Source organism: Egretta garzetta, unplaced genomic scaffold (assembly GCF_000687185.1).
Source record: "Egretta garzetta isolate BGI_Z169 unplaced genomic scaffold, ASM68718v1 scaffold271, whole genome shotgun sequence".
Classification (NCBI taxonomy): domain Eukaryota; kingdom Metazoa; phylum Chordata; class Aves; order Pelecaniformes; family Ardeidae; genus Egretta; species Egretta garzetta.
The window spans coordinates 6101629-6120890 of NW_009258669.1; the positions used below are offsets into that span (position 1 = coordinate 6101629).

General features: G+C 40.7%; 1 protein-coding gene across 1 annotated transcript in view; it reads right to left on the reverse strand.

Annotated features, from left to right (window-relative positions):
• Window positions 1–19262, reverse strand: part of MCC (MCC regulator of WNT signaling pathway) — a 209070-nt gene that overhangs the window by 24305 nt on the left and 165503 nt on the right. Inside the window, exons 11-15 of the mRNA XM_035888472.1 lie at window positions 18714–18854; window positions 17408–17508; window positions 14625–14808; window positions 6405–6639; window positions 309–515 (exon numbers count right to left, since the gene is read on the reverse strand). Of these exons, the coding sequence (XP_035744365.1) occupies window positions 309–515; window positions 6405–6639; window positions 14625–14808; window positions 17408–17508; window positions 18714–18854 (868 nt within the window). The remainder of the gene's footprint in view (window positions 1–308; window positions 516–6404; window positions 6640–14624; window positions 14809–17407; window positions 17509–18713; window positions 18855–19262) is intronic.

Genomic DNA, 19262 nt, shown 5'->3' on the forward strand with positions numbered 1-19262 from the left:
TCTTTCCAGTGAGTGGCAACAGGCAAGACACAACATATTCAACCACCTTGGTTTTTTGGCAAGAATGGATTTGTGGTGCTCCTCCCCAAAATGACAAACTTACTTTAGCCTAAGCTTAACAGTAAATTTTGCAAAGTCCTCATGAGTCACAGTATGGAAAGAACCACCTAACAACTGGAGAGGAGAGAAAAGACGTACATATAGACAAAAAAGACTAATGATTAACATGTTAAGAACTGCTATAGGGAGGGGAGGGGTACAACAAATTGTGTTTACACTGATTTTGGAAACTTGTTTTGACTCCTGACCTTGCCCAGTTTGTCTTTGCTTCCACTGCTGGTTGAGCTGAGAGACCTCATTCTCTGCTCTTTTTGCTCTTCCACTTCAGACTTCAAGTGCTCAATATGGACGAGGTAGGCCTGCTCCTGGGCCTCTCGAGTGCTCAGTTTCAATTCCAATGCCTTCTTCTCTTTCTCTAGCAGGTAAAGCTGTGCCTTGAGCTCTGCCATCTCCTCCTGTTGAAGAAACATTATCAGCATGCTGTGTCACTGGACTACCTAACTAAAGGAAGACTAAGTTAAACAAAGTTTTCACCGACTCCTATTACTTGAGTGTTCTTTCCATGGAAACACTATCAGCATTCAGAAGACTTTTTATAATCGCATAGTATATATGTCAAAAGACGAGTATATCTTGAGACTGAGTATGACAAGATGTGCCATCCCTTAATCAGTCTCAGAAATAAGCTCAGAGGCAACAGAGAAGCTAATGTGGTGCTGAAACTAGAGTATCAGGGATCTGGGAGGGTTGACTCAGCTGTTGACATTCCTTTGGTCCTACCTTGCCCTTCAGAGACCATTGCCCTAAAAATAGGAGTGTCTCACAAACAGCTCCCTAAATGCCAGATTCCAGTTTCTTATTGACACTAAGAATTAAGAGTTGGTTTATCTCATTACAGTGGAATAGGTTTGAGGGACTAGGAGAGCAAACACAGATCACATATTCCTGCCTCATAATGCCAGCCTTTGTGGCAGAACGAGTTAGTCAAAAAGGGCAACTGGGTATGGCACCATTGGATGTCCTCCCTCCTCTAGATGGCCAAAATCCCAACTATACGCAACCGGCAGTTGACAAAATTGCACTCACTTATATTCTTCCACAAATATGATCCACAGAAGATGGACAGCAGTACTTCATAGAAAGCAGCTCAATTCTGAGAGCTAGCTCTTTTGTGTAACTCTTGCCACTCTGATATTTATGACAGAGCTGTCAACTCCTGTAACACAACAACTGCTACTTTGGGGACAGACCTCTGCTTTAACATCTGCTCCCACAGCGGCTGGGCAGAAGTGTAAGAACAAGCCACCGGTCCAGTGACCCTTCTTTCAGCACTTGCTCCCAGCCTCCCGTGAAAAGCAGCTGATGGGTATCCTGAACCAGAAGGCTCTTCGTGTTTAACAACACTTCAGAAAAGTTTTTTCCACGGAATATCTAGTTATTTTCTGAACCCAGAAAAACCCAGCATCCAGAAAACCTTTAAAGAGATAGTCCTAAAGCTTAACTTACATTATGTGTTAAAAAAACACCATCAAAAAAAGGACCGCCAAAAAAAATACAACCCCCCCCTAAAACAACCCAGAATCATGTTCTCAGTGTTGAGCTTGCCACGCCATGAGGTGACCCTCATGGGTGAATACTGAGTTCATGCAGCCATTTTCTGCATTACAGTTCAGTTCTAGACTTGTTCACTGCGTAAACATCTCTGAAAGACAGAAGTTTCTTGTTGTGTGACCAGCGTAGGAACAAATCACTATTTTCAACTTTTTTTTTAAATGAAAAACATATTCTAGTCACAAAAATATCAGAAGTATCTTGTCTTATCCTTCAAAAATAATGTTCTTTGTACTACATCCATTATTAACAAAGATTATACAAACAGAAATCTTGGCACATAATTAGACTAAACTTTTCTGCAGAAGAGAATCTATGTTCCTACAAAAATTTGCTGTCTGGATTAAGTGTAAGCAGTGCACACAGGTGTAGCACAGTTATGACCAGCATATAGTAATCACAGGTAATAATTGGCTCATTCAGAATCACCAACCATGCAAAAATAAAATCCGTATCCCAAAAACCCTCAGGCTTGGAAAGGTTTGTATGAGCTTTAAAATAATTCATTTATTCAATCTACTTGTTTGTGAACTGAAGGTTAGAAATACAATCAGTTTCATTCAATGTGGTTTACAGAAATGTAGTTGTTAGGCAAACTTATCATTTATTTCCTTTGTCAACAGTAAAAAGGTAAATATTACTGACAAACAGTGATGGGGAAATTTAGTTATGGGAGTTGAATTGGATTGTCTGGTATACTTAAGTGTATGCATTTAGCTTCTTAAGCCTCTATTTCTAAAGCCATTAATCTACTTAGCCTGCTTAGTAAAGTCTGAGAAGTAATTTGAGCAGAGTATTTTGGCACTTATGTGAATAGAAGATACTCTTGACAGAGGGCTGTCTGCCTGGGAGGGTCATGACAAGATCTTCCCAGGCTGGAAGCTGAAGTTAGGCAAATTCAGCCTAGAAATAAGGGACATTTATTTCCTAAAAGAAAAAGGTGAATTTAACCACTGCAACAATGAATCACTGGAACTGATTTTTCCCATCACTTAGAAGTTTTAACTTAAAGACTGGATGTTTGTTCATACTACATATCCCAGCTCAAAATAAATTTGAGAATCAATGGTTAACTCCTTTGTTTACGAAGACAGTAAGCTAGGATCATCATATATGAATTCATAAGTTTGTATCCTGTCCCAGAAGACAGGAAAAGCACCCCCCATACGTTAGTTTTCTCATGTCAAGACAATGTGACTTTGCAGAGTAGTAGAGAAGCAAAGACAAAGCAGGGCAAAAGTGGAAGAACTGCCAGCCAGTGTATTGCAGAGGCTCCCAGAGAAGTAACAGGAAGGAATGGAAAGGTTGAAGTTAAAAATTAAAACTAGTGTTGAGGATTCTGGTATGGACACATACAATCTGTGAGATAGGGTGGCAGCGTTCATATGGGAAAATTTAAGTAGCTCAGGTTTACTTAGAGACTTAATTAGTCTTTACATATGCAGTGATTTTTTTCCATGAAAATATGTCTTCTAAAGATAGCATCTAAATTTAATTTCAATGACAACATCACCCTTGTGTATCTACTACACTCTTTTTTTTAATTACAGGATGCTGGTGAAACTTTCTGCAGTTTAACATATCTGCTTCTTCAGAGTATGGGCCTAAAGCACAAGTGGCATTTACAAAATGAAACCCTGAAGAAGGAGGTAGCAAGTGGTCACTCTTCCAGTTGATTTGCAAAAGACTTATACGACCCATGCAAATTCACAAGCTTCAAGCACCAAATCTAGAACTTATTTCAGGACAAATTAATTGAATATTGAGGAATATTTTGTAATTGCAGTCATACTGTAATTCTGAATTTGGGTGAAAACTTGAACACTTCTGACTCAATATAACCAGAAACACGCAGCATCCTCAAAATTAAAATTTGTGTTGGATGTGGTCATGTCAGAAGAACAAAACAGCAAGGACTCTTCAGTGGCAAAAAGTTCTAAAGAAGGGACTCCAGGAGGATCACAGGACACAAGGTGGAATATACCAGCTTTCAGAAGTAAAACACATATCAGAGCAGATAAACGCCATGCACTAGTGAACTATATTTTACTATATAATCTATAAGAGCATGAAATGCCGTAACAAAGGCGGGCAACAGGATTCTTAACATGTTGTGCAAAGAGACTGTAGTCTCAGAGCACGTCATGAGCAATGTTATCACCACCTGTACACCAAAGAGGAAAATTATCAGTGTAGAAAGCTGAGACTTCTTATCTAGATTAAGTCCTTTGAAATGCAGAAAGGCTGTAAACCAAGAATTATTTACACCCATCAGAAGTAATCTCCTTGCTAACTGGGGCATGACAACAACTGACCTCAAAGCAAGACCACTGAATGACAACAAACTGCAGATGAGTATATATTTGGGAACATGGTTAATTACTGCTCGAAGCAAAGAATTGGATTGTACGGAAGTACTGTCAGACAGCTACATCTTACGCTCTGGATCACTAAAAAAAGTAAACAGAGCAACAGCGAAACCACCCCCCAAACAACTTTTTATGGATCATTTTCATCAATAATGAAGAACTAATGCTGTAAAGGCATTTTCAGAACATTATCAGCATAACACACAGATGCAAGAAGCAATGACTGATGTGGTGATCAGTTTTTACTGGGTGTCATAAATGAAAGGTGCCAAAAGATGCAGCAGAGATTCTGACACAGATACAAGTTTCAGGAAGGCAGCTGCAGGCCGTAAGACCCAGCAATGCAGGAAATCCTTGAGTAGCTCAATCAACCTGTATCATTATTGCTAAGAATGTGGAAGGGAGGGAACAAATGAAGAGCTGCTACATGATGAAGTCCTCTGCAGCACAGATGAGTCCACCTGCTTCAAGTTAAATAAAATACCGTAAGGAAATTTAAATTCTCCAGTTGTCTCAGAAGAATGCAGATACATATGCTATTCTATATGAGGTGTATGTTCCAAATAACACATACAAACAATAGACTCAGAAAGCCAAGACATCCATGAGTCCTGCCCTTAGGTTCAGCTATGTTATAGCTTGCTGAACATATGAGCAAGGTGTCATACAGACCCAAGCAACAACCATGGATGCTAATAAGGCAGCACAATCTCTTGGGACCAAAGCACACAGAGCGTAGCTCTGTCTTTTGTAATGCTTTATGTGTAGAAGAAAGGCTTCTGCAGCAGGAGACCACTTACCAACAAATCCACTCCAAGCTTTGATAAACTTGAGTTTTCATCATATCCCTTTCAGATATTCCAGCAAAGCACAACAGATCATACTGAATAACAGTACTGTCAGTTTCTCTGTACCAGAAAGGACTGAAGGTGACTTCAGCCACCTATGTAAAATGTGTGTCCATTCCAGTATGCACTGCACACAAACCAACCAAGAAGAAAGATCTCTTCTTCTTCTAGGGACAATCCTTGCAGTGAAAACCTAATGCGCTAGGTCCAGCAAAAACAAGTTAGATTATCATTTAGTGAATGAAAGGATTATCAGCACTCAAAACTGTGCCAGAAATTATGATATGCAACTGTTGGTGCTCCTGCCAGGTCAGGGAATGCAAGGGCACTGATCACAAGGGATAGCTCTGCAGTTTGCTTTTACCAATCAGTTTAAAGATAGAGGTAAGAATGGTGTACAAGAGATTTCAGGGGAGATCTGGATGCAAAAGAGGAGAGGGAAGTGTGCTATCTGAAATATACATTTAATTATCTACAAATGCCTTCCAGTACATCTTGCCTGCTTTAATTATGGGGAATATACTGCTGTTGGCCACAACATATCCAAACGACTAACAAGTTTACATGTTCTGACTGGTAGCAGGCAATCTTTTTTTCTGAACTGCAAATATTGAATGCATTATTGCAAAATTGTATTTGTCATCATGGAAAGGCAGCACCACCAAGAACATAATTATCATTACTAAGCTACCAGTTAGCCAACAATAGCACATCTGAACAAAAATCTATAGCTTTAGAAGCTTATGAAACTATTAGGATTTGCTGTCCCACATGATACCATCACCTGACACATCTGCCATCAGTTGACTAAAATAGGACTTGCAGAAATGAAACTTACTTGCACTGAACCAAACCCACACAGTTCTTCTAGGTCACATCCTTAGAACTGGATGTATAAACCAGTCTGGAGGGACCAGAGTTTTCTCTGAAAATGCCTGTTACTGCAAGTCATTACACACTGTGCTCTTTGTCAGGCTCTGAGCTGCGCTACAGATTGCAACGGAGTGCCTAGAATGGCTGTAGACTTGTGACTGGAGAGCATTAGAGATGACAGCTTCTGACAGACCATTCTTCCTCTCACGGCAATATTAAAAGGAGGTGAATTTGTTCTGCTTCAGCTGACAAATATTCAAGATGCACATTTGCAAGCTTGTAAGTAAAGACATGAACTGTCTCTTGGGAAGTGCTGTATCGTGCTTTTGGTCACCCTCAAGCAACTCAGCTGCCGTATCTCTTAAGGAGAGCATCTGGTTTGTCAAGGAGAACATTCCCAGTTTAGAGCCATGGATGAAGTCCTCGCCTAATTCAAAACACACACAGCTCGTCACTGTTAATGCACTGCCTTCTGTCACTTTCTGACTACGGGATTTTCAGCCCTGATTATTTGTTTCAACAAAGTTACCCTTTATTACCCAGTGATCACTATCAAAGCCTCTCATGTGCGTGACTGGGCATGTTTTCTAGAACAGGGGCATCAGCAGCAGTGTAGGTAGCCCATTGGAAATAAATAAAATACCTTCATCGCCATAAGTTCCTGCATCAAGACCGCATTTTCCAGGTCTAGCCTCTGGCTGTCTCCACGAGGTTTAACGTCATAACTAAGGGGATCAATGTGGATGCTTTCCAGCTCCAGCATTGTCAGTTTCACTGCTGCCCTGTCATTTTTCAACTGCTGGATGTAATCCTTCAGCCGCTGCTCATCCTCTTTCGTAAATTCCGTATCACAACTGCTTGCGGTTGAGCTGGTAGTACTGGAAAGAGAAAGAACGGTATTAAAAAAACATTTGGAACAAAATATGTATTTTTACATCAAACTCTCTCCCAATGCTTCATTGACACATCTGAGTCTTACTTAAAAGGTCATAGAAAGGACACACGTGGCGTGGACTGGATGTTGCAATGTTCAGAAGATGCAGAGGGGTGTGACAAATTCAGAAAATAAATTAATTCTCTAAGCTGCATGAGAAAATTTAATCATGTGACAACTTCTCTGCAAAGCCAGATATTTAGTGACATGTAACTGAATTACATTTTCTGGAATGGTGTCTTCTGAAATGAGTCTTTTTTTTTTTAAATTAAGAAAACAAACCCAAAAACTACTTAAAGGTTTCTTAGCAATACCCTAGCAGGCCAAGCTCTGCTGCTCAGGCACTGAGTCTTCATCTTCTCTGGGAAGAATCATCTGCTAAGAAAAAAGAATCGGCCCAGACCTCATTTATGTCTGCTGATGGCAATACCGGTTATCATCTCAGATATTTTTAATGGATACTTGTAGGAATCAACCTGAGCAAAATTCCATTGGCAGATGCCAGGAGGTAGCATCTTTCAAATTCACATTAAGGTCTATTCCTCAGTGCGCTGACATTCCTTTGGGGATGGAGGGTTTTAAAACCAACCTCTTAAGTTAGGAGGATTTTTAATACAAAGTCATCATCAAACCTGGTGGAACTTCTCCTATCCACAAGCATCAAACAAATGACTGCCCATCAGTCTGCCCCACAAATGTCGACTGGGCAATCGCAGAAAGGCAGAACTAATGCCTTAGAGCAAGGGTGGCTCTGCGCTGCTTGCCCACCTACACGCATGCCAGTGCTGCAGGGGGCCCAGACCGGTACAGCCGGAGCATTCCAGGGCTCAATATAGTTGCAATAACACTAAAAGGAAAATGCCGTGCTGTTTCTATAACCTCACTCAAAGCAGCCTGCTGTCTCCTGAGGTCCTGTAATCAGCTGCCGGGAGAGGGATAAGTCATCCATTAACTGTGCTTGCCTGGAATGCTAGATGATCTCAGTTATCAGCAGGGGAATAAATCACTTTCTGTATCAAATTGCACTGCTGTTCAACATTTTTGTAGGAAGAAAAAAAAGCCCCACCCGCTACATGCTGTGAGAGTCAGGATGATGTCCTAAAATACATTATGCATGTGAAAAAGGGGAAGCCTATCAAGATAGGCTTGGTTTTTCTCTTTCCTGTTGGTTGTACTTCAGCTAAAGCTACACTGATTTCTAAGCGCCTCAAACAATGGCCAATCTTACCACAAATTCCACGCACAGCCTTGGAGGAGATGGAGAATTGGCAGGTCTACAGAGATTTCTCAAAATCCTTCTCTCTCATGAAATATCACATTACAGTTCTTTACTACAGTTGTCTGTCAATTTCTCATTATTCCTTCCTTTCTTTAGGGGACAATAGGTGCCATATTTACCACAAGTGTAAGCTGGTCTTTGCTTTTGTTTTTTGCCCATTTCCATCTGCAGTGAAGCTAAAAACACCCAGTACCTACACAACATAGAAACCCTTTCAGGCTGAAACAAATTTTTATTCACAGTTCTTCATTAGAAAATCTCAAAACACTTAATAGATCTTGCTTTACTGAGTCCAAAGATACCTCCCTGAAGTAGATATTGATATAAAAACCATGGGGATAGACAATGTGAGAAATACTAATTCTGTACTGAAATCATGTTGCGATTTTCCTTGGCACCCAAAGACAGCAATTGCACAGCTTTTCTGGATAAAATGCAAAACAGCTGTTGGAAGGAAGGACAGCTTCTAAAGACTACACAGGCTTAGAATCTTGGGATACAAAGAGCTCATCTCAGTTTTCGCTTGCGAAGGAAAGAAAACCTAGCTCTCCTGCTGGGAATGAAACCCAAGCAAAAATGCTGAAAGCCTATTGTTATGTTGTGTTGGACCTCGTAATCACTGGATATTCCCAGATTTTGGCCCTTAAAGATCCATGGCTATGCACGTATATTTTAGGGGAGAGCAGTCCAAACTGAGGAAGGCAATCTGGGTGGTTGCCAGTGATACTCCGGCTGCTTTTACTTCAGTCCTGGCTGCCTGCCTGCCTGTCTGTCTGCAGCTGAGTTGGCTCCTCTGGTGAATTGCTAGCAAGCTGCTCTTCTATTTTTTTTTTTTTCCTCCCCCTTTTTATTTTTTTTTAAGAAGGTGAGGGGAGCTTAGGAAGGAAGCTGTCTCAGCACAAAAAGGGAGAAGAACCTTCCCTCTCCCCCCACATTTAGCAGCAAGCCCCCACCCAGAAGACTGGAAGCAGTATGGGTTGCAGAAAGTCAGGGTATGAAGCCCACTTTGAGGTGTTGTAAAAATGAGGCTGCATGATGGGGGACAGAAACAACGCTGCAGTGTTTCTGAACTCCCACAGAACAGCTCTGCCAGGGTGTGTTCCCCCAAAAGCCCCACAAACAGCTCTCCACAGCCATAATGCTAGTCCATTGCTGCTCTATTTAAGGGCCCACAGCTGGTGAGCATATGATCCTGAATTTCAGATACTGCTTTCCCTTCGAACGGCAGTCAGGACAAAGGAAAACAGACAGACAGAATGCATATGTAGTATAAAGCATCAGTCCAAAAACCACATGAAACTGTTGCAAAAGACGTGCAGTTTCTCATTCCTCAAGCATGTAGGTAGGGATAGAGAAAAGATCGCAATTTCATCACACCTGGAGGGAATACAACATCAATCTGCTCAATCTAACTGCTGTTGTGTTCAGAACAAGCAAAGAGAAATGTTCTTCCTGCCTGCTCCATCCCTCAAGTCTTTTACAATGATGTCATGCCTGGATGATGTCAAATTAATTTTCATATACAGCCTGTGGAACATATGCATGTTGGTACAGTATAACGTGTAGTTTTATTTGCTGGCATGCATGTGTGTGTGTTCACATGCACATGTGTGCATATAAAAAGCAGTGGATGGATATAAACGAGGCTTCCAACAGTGCCTCTGTGTGAGTAACTTCTGTACACTACAAAATTTTGTCCATAAAAGCCTGTACAAGCTTCAGTTCATCTGTTAAAAATCAAGTAAAAATCTGCAGTTTAGCAATGGTGCAGTTAACACAAAAATTGATAGAACTAAAATAATGCTGTTGGAACTGAATCCACAAAACTTGCTTGGACATCTGCACGCAACCTTACACTAAAGAGTGAGTTTGATACACAGCGTACGTGGGCCAACCATCTTCTAGGTGGACGCTGTGGCTTGAGATCTGAAATAGCACAACGCCAAAAGAAGGAAACTTCCTGAGAAACTAAAAAATACTCCAACCATCCAGAAGACAAATAACAGCATATTCGGCTAAAATCAGAACTTTTGGTGAAACTACCCTGCTTCCTTCTGAGACTAGTTTAGTCCAGAAATGAAGTGTTACATAGAGAACATTAGGATAACTGTTGGGATATTTCTAAATAACTTATTTGCACACTTCAGCCAAGATAATCTTGTCTGCCAGCTACTCATCTGACATCTGAAGCGATTCTGATGAGAGATATAGTCCTACATTTGGCTGAGTTCAGATATTTTGTGAGACTGCATAATGCTGAAAAGAATTCCATTTGCATATAATAGACCACATCTTTCCCTCCATGAATCCAGATGTAAGGTTGGGCTTACTAGCACTGCAGGGAATAAAATCCACTGTTTTCAGTCAGTGTTACAACTGGAGTCCTTCTCTTTTGTTTCCTTCTTTTCAAGGTGCAGCCAGTCAAACCTTGCCGGTGATATATGTTCTATAGTTAGCTTCTGTCCATTAAAATAATTATGACTTCCAACTACACTGCAGACCTATTTCTATTTTCAAAAAATGCACTGGCAATATTATTGTGCTGCTGCCAGCCAAATGAGTTGAGATGCTTGCTATTATTTTTATTCACATCACCAGTAACAACCTCTGTGATGTTCTTTCATTGCATTTCTTTTCATTTCAGTTGCTCTCTTTTACAGTCTTTAACCACTTGTCACTAGTGGCTCACCAAGCATTTATTCTCAGTAATGTGTTCAGTGATTTGACATTCAGAATCTCATTTGAAATGCCAAAGCTAAAGATGGGTCAACAGTTCCATTATAAGTGCCTATTCTACAGGATTTCCAACAGCAGGGAGAATTATTCATTTGTCACAAGTCTCAGCAAAGGAGCTTCCATCATCCCACTACCTCTTTACTCCGTAGGTTTCAAAGGGAAAAGGTAGCAATACATATCTGCAACTAAAAGCCTGCAACACTAAACCAGCTATGGCAAAAGACCAGTCTTGCAGATTCAGAACTTGTTTGAACCACATAATGTAAAAATGTTTTTGTTTCAGTGCAGTGGTCCCCAAATGGTTGTTCACACAGCACTCACTAGTGATGTGGGCTTGTTCTGCTCCCTGGTTTTATGGACTGCCAAGTTCTTTAAGACAAATAAAAAACATTAAGCCTGCAGGAACAGCTAAAAATCCACAGTCTGCTTTCCTATCTCTGCTTGGATTGCTATTGTAATGGAAAAGAAAAGGAAATGGAAAACATCAACACTAAAGAATCACAGGGGTCTGGAGGTCCGTGGCAATGGGACATCTGTCTAGAGTAGCAGGGAGCCAAGTGACAAGGGAGCACGCATGAATGGGTTGAGAGGGCTGGCAACATAGGCAGGATAACTTCAAAAAGCAGGAGTAGGGTCCTGGAAAGAAACAAAAAAAGATCCAGGACGATAGGGAGAGGAGAGTTAAAGACAAAATCTTCCGTTTTTTTGACCTCAGATAGAACATATACTGACACAAATATAGAAAAGTATATGCCTTTTAAACCAACACAGATTTTCCATCTATGGGCCGGCACAGCGTCATGAGGCTGTAAGCTGAAGAGGGGATGCTTCTACTTTGAGATAGGGGCCATAGGAAGGAGAAATCTGAAAACACCTCTACCACACACCACTTGAACACAACAGAAGGAAAGAGAAGAAGAGAGAGAAGAGAAGCTAAGCTTTCAGAAATATTTGCACCGACTTTTGTGTTTAGATGAAGACAAATTACATTTGGCATGGAGGGAAGGGAGAGGGATGACACTGCATAAGCAATGATCAAATCAGGATGTTCATATGACAAGTTCCTGACTTGCTACGTGCCCTTTGGGTGAGTGAGAGCAGCTTTTCTCTCTCATGTTGTACATATATCAAAGCAGACAATAATAGTTACCTTATTCAGTACAATATCTTGCTCCATGCCAGAAAACATTATCCTGCAATGATAGCGACTCAAGCTAAAACATCTCTGCTGCACACAGAAGCATTTACATTTGCATTTTTACATTTCATGACACAGTTTATACTGACGGAATTTGAAATCCTACGCCATTTTAATCATACTCTGCTGAAATGTTATCTACTCAGCCAACACGTTATGTGCACATATACTGACATTGCCAGCTGACCACCAAAAGTTCACGGTAAACAACGAACATGAGGGATGATCTTCATCTTCCTCCTCAAACACACACACACCTCTCTCCCTTATCCTCCCCCTCAAAACCCAAAAATTATGTTCAGCAAAGCAAGGACTGTAGAGACTATATTCCTGCCAAACACTTTCAGTGAAAGGTGAGGAGAACAAACACTAAACCACCACCCCTACTCCCCCCCATTAATTTCCCCCTGTCAATACTGGAAACTATCTTAATTATTTTCAAGAAAAAAAAAATATGCCTTGACTACATACAAGAAAAACACTGAGGCAGTTACAAACAACCAAAAATGGCCCTGAAAGGGCTAATTTGAAATTATTTTTATTAAATTAATTAATAATTAAGTTATTATTAATTTATTCATTCATAACTTAAATTAGTTAATTATGAAATCATTTCAAATTATTATTTGAAAAATAATAGAATGGAAAACAAGCACAGCCTCAGTAGAGGTGCTGCTATGTGTGGCCACTTACAGTATGTCCACACACAGGTGTAGACATGGCATAAGTGCACACAGATGGAGGCAAGTCAAGTATTTGAAACAGCTTTGTAAAACTTCTTTCCAAGGCCAGAAAACACTTCTTGGTACAATGAGTGATCAATATGTTACTAGTGCAGATGCTGCCACTTTAATTTCTGAATAAAGATACAGCTATCTTGGACTGAAAGTGCACCATAAAACTTCGTTGAATAAAACGTTAAAAGTTACCTCACATTTTTACCCCATTCCCTCAGGTCACCTTTTTGCTCACTTTTTAGCTATTCCATGCTAATCACATGGCAGGAAATAAGATCCTTTGGAGGAGGCATCAGCAAGAAGAGGAAACGATATAGTACTAAAATAAACTTCTAAAAGTGTCAAAAAATGACAGCATTTGAATAAAGAACTGGCTCAAAAACTGAATTAAGATGAGGTTTTAGAGTGAATCTGAGAAACCAAAATAGCTTTTAAAAAGAATAATGTTCATCTATATTTATCCAGGATGCTTGCCAAATTTGTATCCGTACACAAGCCCACACATTCATGGCACACAGCACAATTACACTGCAGGCAGGCAACGACTCAAAATGAAGTTGCTAGCAGATGTATTTGAATTGGAACACTTCTGCAATAATAGCTCATTTAAGTTTCATTATTTTATAGGTCTTCAAAAAAACTGCAATATCCAGCCTTTCCTGGAAGAATACACTCTTGTCTGTCATGAGGTTCATTTGCCACTCCATGTGTGAAAGAATAGCATGGGAAGGGAGAATTTGGAGGAGACCAAAGGGGAATGAGAAGGGAGAGGAAATGGTTTAAAACAAAATGGCTGAATTTGCAATATTTAGAAAACAGTTCCTGAGCACTCCAAAACGCCAGTGGAAGCATAATTCTGATCTCTGGTTCTCCGTAGGTCTGTGCTGTCTGCATACAACAGATACAAATAAGAAGCACCTGATCTGAGTTCCAATAAAACAGCAAGAAAGTCACTGATGTAAAACAAATGTAATGGTTTTGCCCTTTTTGAGGAAGATCAAAGTTCAGAGTCACCCATTTGCAACAAATTTATACAAAACCCTTCTTGGCTGCAGTTGCTCTAAGTCTAAAGACAATTAGAGCACTGAGGCATAGTGAATTATACATCAAAGCAAAAAAGCCAGTGGACTGAGATGAGGGAGGTAGTTCATAGAATCATAGAATGGTTTGGGTTGGAAGGCACCTTAAAGATCATCTTCAGGGCAGGAACACCTTCCACTAGACCAGGTTGCTCAAAGCCCCATCCAACATGAACATCTGAACATTTCCAGGGATAAGGCATCCACAACTTCTCTGAGCAACCTGTTCTAGTGCCTCACCACACTCATAGTGAAGTATTTCTTCCTTATATCTAATCTAAATCTACCCTATTCAGGTTTAAAGACATTATCCCTTGTCCTATCACTCCATGCCCTCATAAAAACAAGTTCCTCTCCAGCCTGCTTGCAGGCCCCCTTCAGATAAGGGAAGGCTGCTGTAAGGTCTCCTGGAGCCTTCTCTTCTCGAGGCTGAACAACCCCAACTCTCTCAGCCTGTCTTCATAGCAGAGGTGCTCCAGCCCTCTGATCATACTTGTGGCCCTCCTCTAGACTTGCTCCAACAGGTCCATGTCTGTCTTGAACTGAGGGCCCCAGAGCTGAATGCAGTGCTGCAGGTGAAGTCTCACCAGAGCAGAGTAGAGGGGCAGAATCACCTCCCTTGACCTGCTGGCCACGTTTCTCCTGATGCAGCCCAGGGTACAGTTGGCTTTCTGGGCTGTGAGTGCACATTGCTGGGTCATGTTGAGCTTCTCATCAATCAACACCCCCAAGTCCTTCTCCTCAGGGCTGCTCTCGATCCATTCTCTGCCCAGCCTGGATTTGTACTTGGGATTGCCCCGACCCACGTGCAGGACCTTAGTTCAGCAAACACAACACAGCATAACTTTTGTTCTGACATCAAACGCTTGGGGATTAGGAGAGCAGAGGATTTGCAGTTACCTTGTGTGGCTGTTGGAAGACAGGCTTTCCCAGGGCTGCACGCTACAGCCAGTGATTGCATAGGCTCCCCCGCAGCTTCCATCTAGTTTCATCAGCAAGGCTTTTGCTGCATTCTCAGCCGTCTTCCTGCAGTCATGCGCTCTCTTAAGCATCTGGGTGATATTTTCATCACCTGTCTGGTCCCCTAGTTTTCAAGCAAACAGTCTGTTTCAGAGCTTTGAGGAGGGTGATAGACATTAAGGCAAGAGTAGAGATGCTTCTAAGCGCTCTCAGTTTATACCAAGACAGTGACAATAGGTTACCAATCTGTGATGTAAAAGCAACTTCACTTCTGTGTGAGCATCAGTGGTAACTGGACTCCTGGCCTGAATGCATCTCCCTCCCAGCCACAAGCTCCAGGTACTTGTTGCTCCAGGTATGTGTCTTTAAGTGATGTTTTATCTTAGCTAGCTTGTCAGTTTGTAAGGGTGTGTGTTATGCATTAAGGTTAGGTTAGGATGTTGAAATTAATAATACACTGGGAAAAACCTCAGCCTAAATTACAACTCTTACTCTGATCAGTCCAGTGCTGTTCCACACTGTGGTCATTTCCAGTGCTTTTTCTCACAAGCACCTTTATCTCAAGCCTAATAGTTTGCTTTAACACCTACTTACAAGTTACCTTTCCAGCTGGAAGAATTGCCTTATTGCTTAGAAGCAGCCTTTCAGAGTTTGCCGTCATGCATACTAAGCCAAAAAATCCCTATCACTGGCGTTTATTAATTTTCTATGGTTTCTAGTGGTTACGCAGCACATATGAAGCTGGTAAGCCATCCCTTCAGCAGAGGCAGAACAGAAACCACCACTGCCACTATTCTGATAGTCCTAATTCCAGCTTGAGTCAAGTCATTAAAGTAAGACAGCTTAGTAGCTACATTGAAAGTCTGAACAAAGCTACAATATATTCATACTTTACCAAATACAATGCAAAGATGTCAGAGAGTATAAAAAAAACCCAGTTTGCTCTGTGTCAGGTTTTCATTTCATCCTTATTTGAGTCAAAGACCAATTACCCATACTTCACACTTGCTAAGTGAAGTGCATGCACTAGAAATAACATTAGTGCGGAAGAAAGGGAGGGAGAATGCTCTGTTAAGAGCAGCTGGATATGCTCAGCTCAAAGTGATGCAGTAGCAACTCCCATGAATCTTCCACTCACAGATGTTGATAGAAAATTGGACTGATCTTCAAGCCAAAAATCTGCTATTTTATCTAGATGCTTTAATCAAATTTCATGGTGTAGTAAAGGTACACAAAGCAAACACAACTTCCTCCAAGCTGTGTTATGTAATGGGAAACTGGCACTATTTCTATCACAGGGCTGTACCTATTAATACCACAATTAAGATCTGTAGACAGACACCTGTATAAAAACTAACTTACAACTCTCTTTCATAAAATGCATGTCAGATGAAACCCTCGTCAAACCCAAACTATTTCTCGCTTCTAAGATTTCTCTCTGCCACCTGTGTGAATAGAAAATCCAAGATTAAATTCACTTTTGCTGGTGACTGATCCCTGCCAGCAGGGAAAGCTCCCTAGCACCTTGTGGAAAGGAACGACCAGAGTCTGGAAGAAAGGTGGATGAAAATCTCAGACATCCACTCTAACGTTTAGTGTATGGCACACACTGCACAGGCCAAGACAGATATGCAAAGGTCTGTTTCTGGGAGAGATACAAAATAAGGGGCACAGTTAGCAGCACAGCCACTGTGGGCCGAGTGCCTCTAGTCATCCAAAAGATGGCTGACCGTGTCACTCCTGTGGCTTTAAAGCCAGATGGTCATTCTGTCTCTGAAAGCTTTCTGTTTACATTTCAGCAATTCCTGAGAAGTTAGCCCTGTAACACTGTCTCAACCAGGCAGTTACGATGCCTCAGGACAGCACTTGGAGCTATTCTTCTCTCTCTGAAGGCTTCCCTTCTTTCTACTTGAAAGAAGTATGGCTACCTTCTCCTATCAGTAAAAGGAATGGGACTATAAAATCCAGATTAATGTTCACTGTGTAAACACCTCTTTCTGTCAGAAAAGTGGAGCCAGTAGCAACATCAAGCTCCAAACCCTTCTGAACTGTAGCTCAGACAGTGGCTCACTCCATTACTTAGTGAGTACCATATTAAAAAACACCATCACCTAGCCACAAGATTAACTATCCACAAAATGAGAAAAACCGAGAACATAGAGGCTAATATCCCCAACACCACAGTAAAACATAAGATAGAACGTTTTAAAATTTCAGAGCAAAGGTAAAATGTGGGGAGAAAAACTAGAGTAATTTTTTTTTAACTACTCAATGCTACCTTTGTATTGTCTTAATCCCAGATTTTCATAGACTGTACTCAACATCTAGGGGGGGTCAATGTTGCTGGTTCAAACAAAATCTGTACTTGCAGTTACCACAGCTGCATGGCCCTAAGCCACATATGCTCATGAGTATTGTTTAATAATTCCACTCAGTTCCACTGCCTGTAGCAGCGTCACCACTGCCAGAATAGGCATCCCCTTGTGATAGTATACATAGGTTAGTTTAAATTGCTGTGAATTTTATGATTTAATTCCAGTCTCTCTTCTTCTTTTCCCCTGTTTTTTGGGTGTGTAAAATTATTTAATTAGTTAAAAACAAGAAAAGACTGGAGAGCATTCTTAAGTGATGGGTCATGAGATGATTCACCATTACAACTAACTCCAATGCTAACTGACATGCAAAAATAAATGTTTAAATAATGTGATTCATTGACATCTTACCAACAGAACCAACACCTGCAGCTCTGAACTGCCCAAGAATAAGACTCTGCTCACTTTCTGCCAATGCCAACAGCAGCTCATACGCTTCTATGCACTGTTCACTGAAAGAGAAAACAAACCATAGAAAACAAAAAATCACACAAAGTATATCTGCAGTTTAGAGGGGAAGAATAAGAGAAGAATACCTGCAACAGCAACAAAAAGAAGAGGTGGCTGATGAACTGCACAGTTCCCTGCTACTTATCTAGCAGCAGGGATTTTAAATGACATAACACAGATAGCTTCTATCACAAGCATTCAGCAGTCTCTCCTTTCTTATGATGGTCCCAGGCTGGCCTCAAGTAATGTAACAAGTTAAAACAGAAAAGAACAACCTGATGTGAGTGAGGTGAGCTCCAGAACCATGTTTGAAACAGTCAGCAATATGAATGGTGGTTGACGTGATTCCTTTGAGAAACTTTTTTCAGGTCTTTTTACTATACAAAATAAAGTATTCTATACTCTACTATATAACCATACTATATGAAGTATAGTAAGAAGAAAAGAAAAGACAAGAAAAATACTTGTTGCTGTGTCCTGGCTGTAAGATCTTACAACACAACAGCTTCTAAGCTCAATTGTGAGTCATTCATTCCTGTTGCATTCTAATGTTTTTGAAAACATATACATTAATATACCTATTTGCAGTTTACATTTCCTTGTAATTTGCTCAAGGCTGACAGTAACAGAATACATTCTTTAAAAGGCACACAATTTGTCTTAGGATCAGAACTGCCTGTTCCAATTCAGTTGCAGTTGAAGGAGTTATAACACACCATCTTTCTACGTGCAGGTTAAAGCAAATTTAGACACTCATAACTTACAATTCATCCACAATTCCAACTGATGTAATATAAAGTCACTCTGAATGGAGTACAATACTACTCTTTGGTCCATGGGTCTTGTGAAAATTGCCAGCCTAATACAGAGAACCTGTATCTTAAGACTGGGTACACACAGTTCGAGCCTACACACAACTCCTAATTCAAATATTAACTCAGTATTTAAAAATGAAAAGATGAATCTCTGTATTTCTGTTAGATTGAGTTCACTACTGCTGGTGAACTAGGATTGAAATACGCTTGTTTCAGTAACTTCAGTTCTGTAGTTTGTCAAGTAGTTTAACCAAAGGGGCATTTTTTCAGCGAGGAACAAAAAGAAACAGTATTGCTATGGCACACCAATGATTTCACTCTCAAAGACTTCTATCAAGTCTCCCTCCAATCCCTCTTTTTCTGGCTGAGACACCCTCTGCATAGGTACATACCTGTACTGCAATGCAAGCCGGAGGGCCGTGGCATTGGACTCGTACTTCCCAACAAGCATGCTCATCCTCTCAGCATTACTCTTGCACTCTTCCAGTGTTATTGTCAACAAGTCATTCTGGGATTTCAAGTGCTCAATACGGCTGTAGAAAAGGAAGTAATTTCCAACCTTAAAGCTGAGCTTGAAGACACTGTCCTGAAAACTCTAGAACAATCATAACTTAAAACAACAAATACCATTTGGACTATGCAAGGTTTTTAATGAAGATGGCAAAATCTATCAGTTCTACCTCCCATATCAAGAGCCAAGAGGATAGTAATTACTCTTAACGACAGCCTCTTCTCCTTCTCCTCTCCTTCCCATAGAATGCAATCATAACCCTGTGCAATAGCAGCAAGAAGAAAGCTGTACCCTTATTTCGCAGCCACAAGACTGCATAGGACAGTTTCATATTACCTTTTTGCTTTATTTTTCTGCCTCCATTCCTCACTTGCTGCTGCCACATTTGCTTCTTAAGTGCCATATTCATTAGTGCAATGTGTGGGTGCGT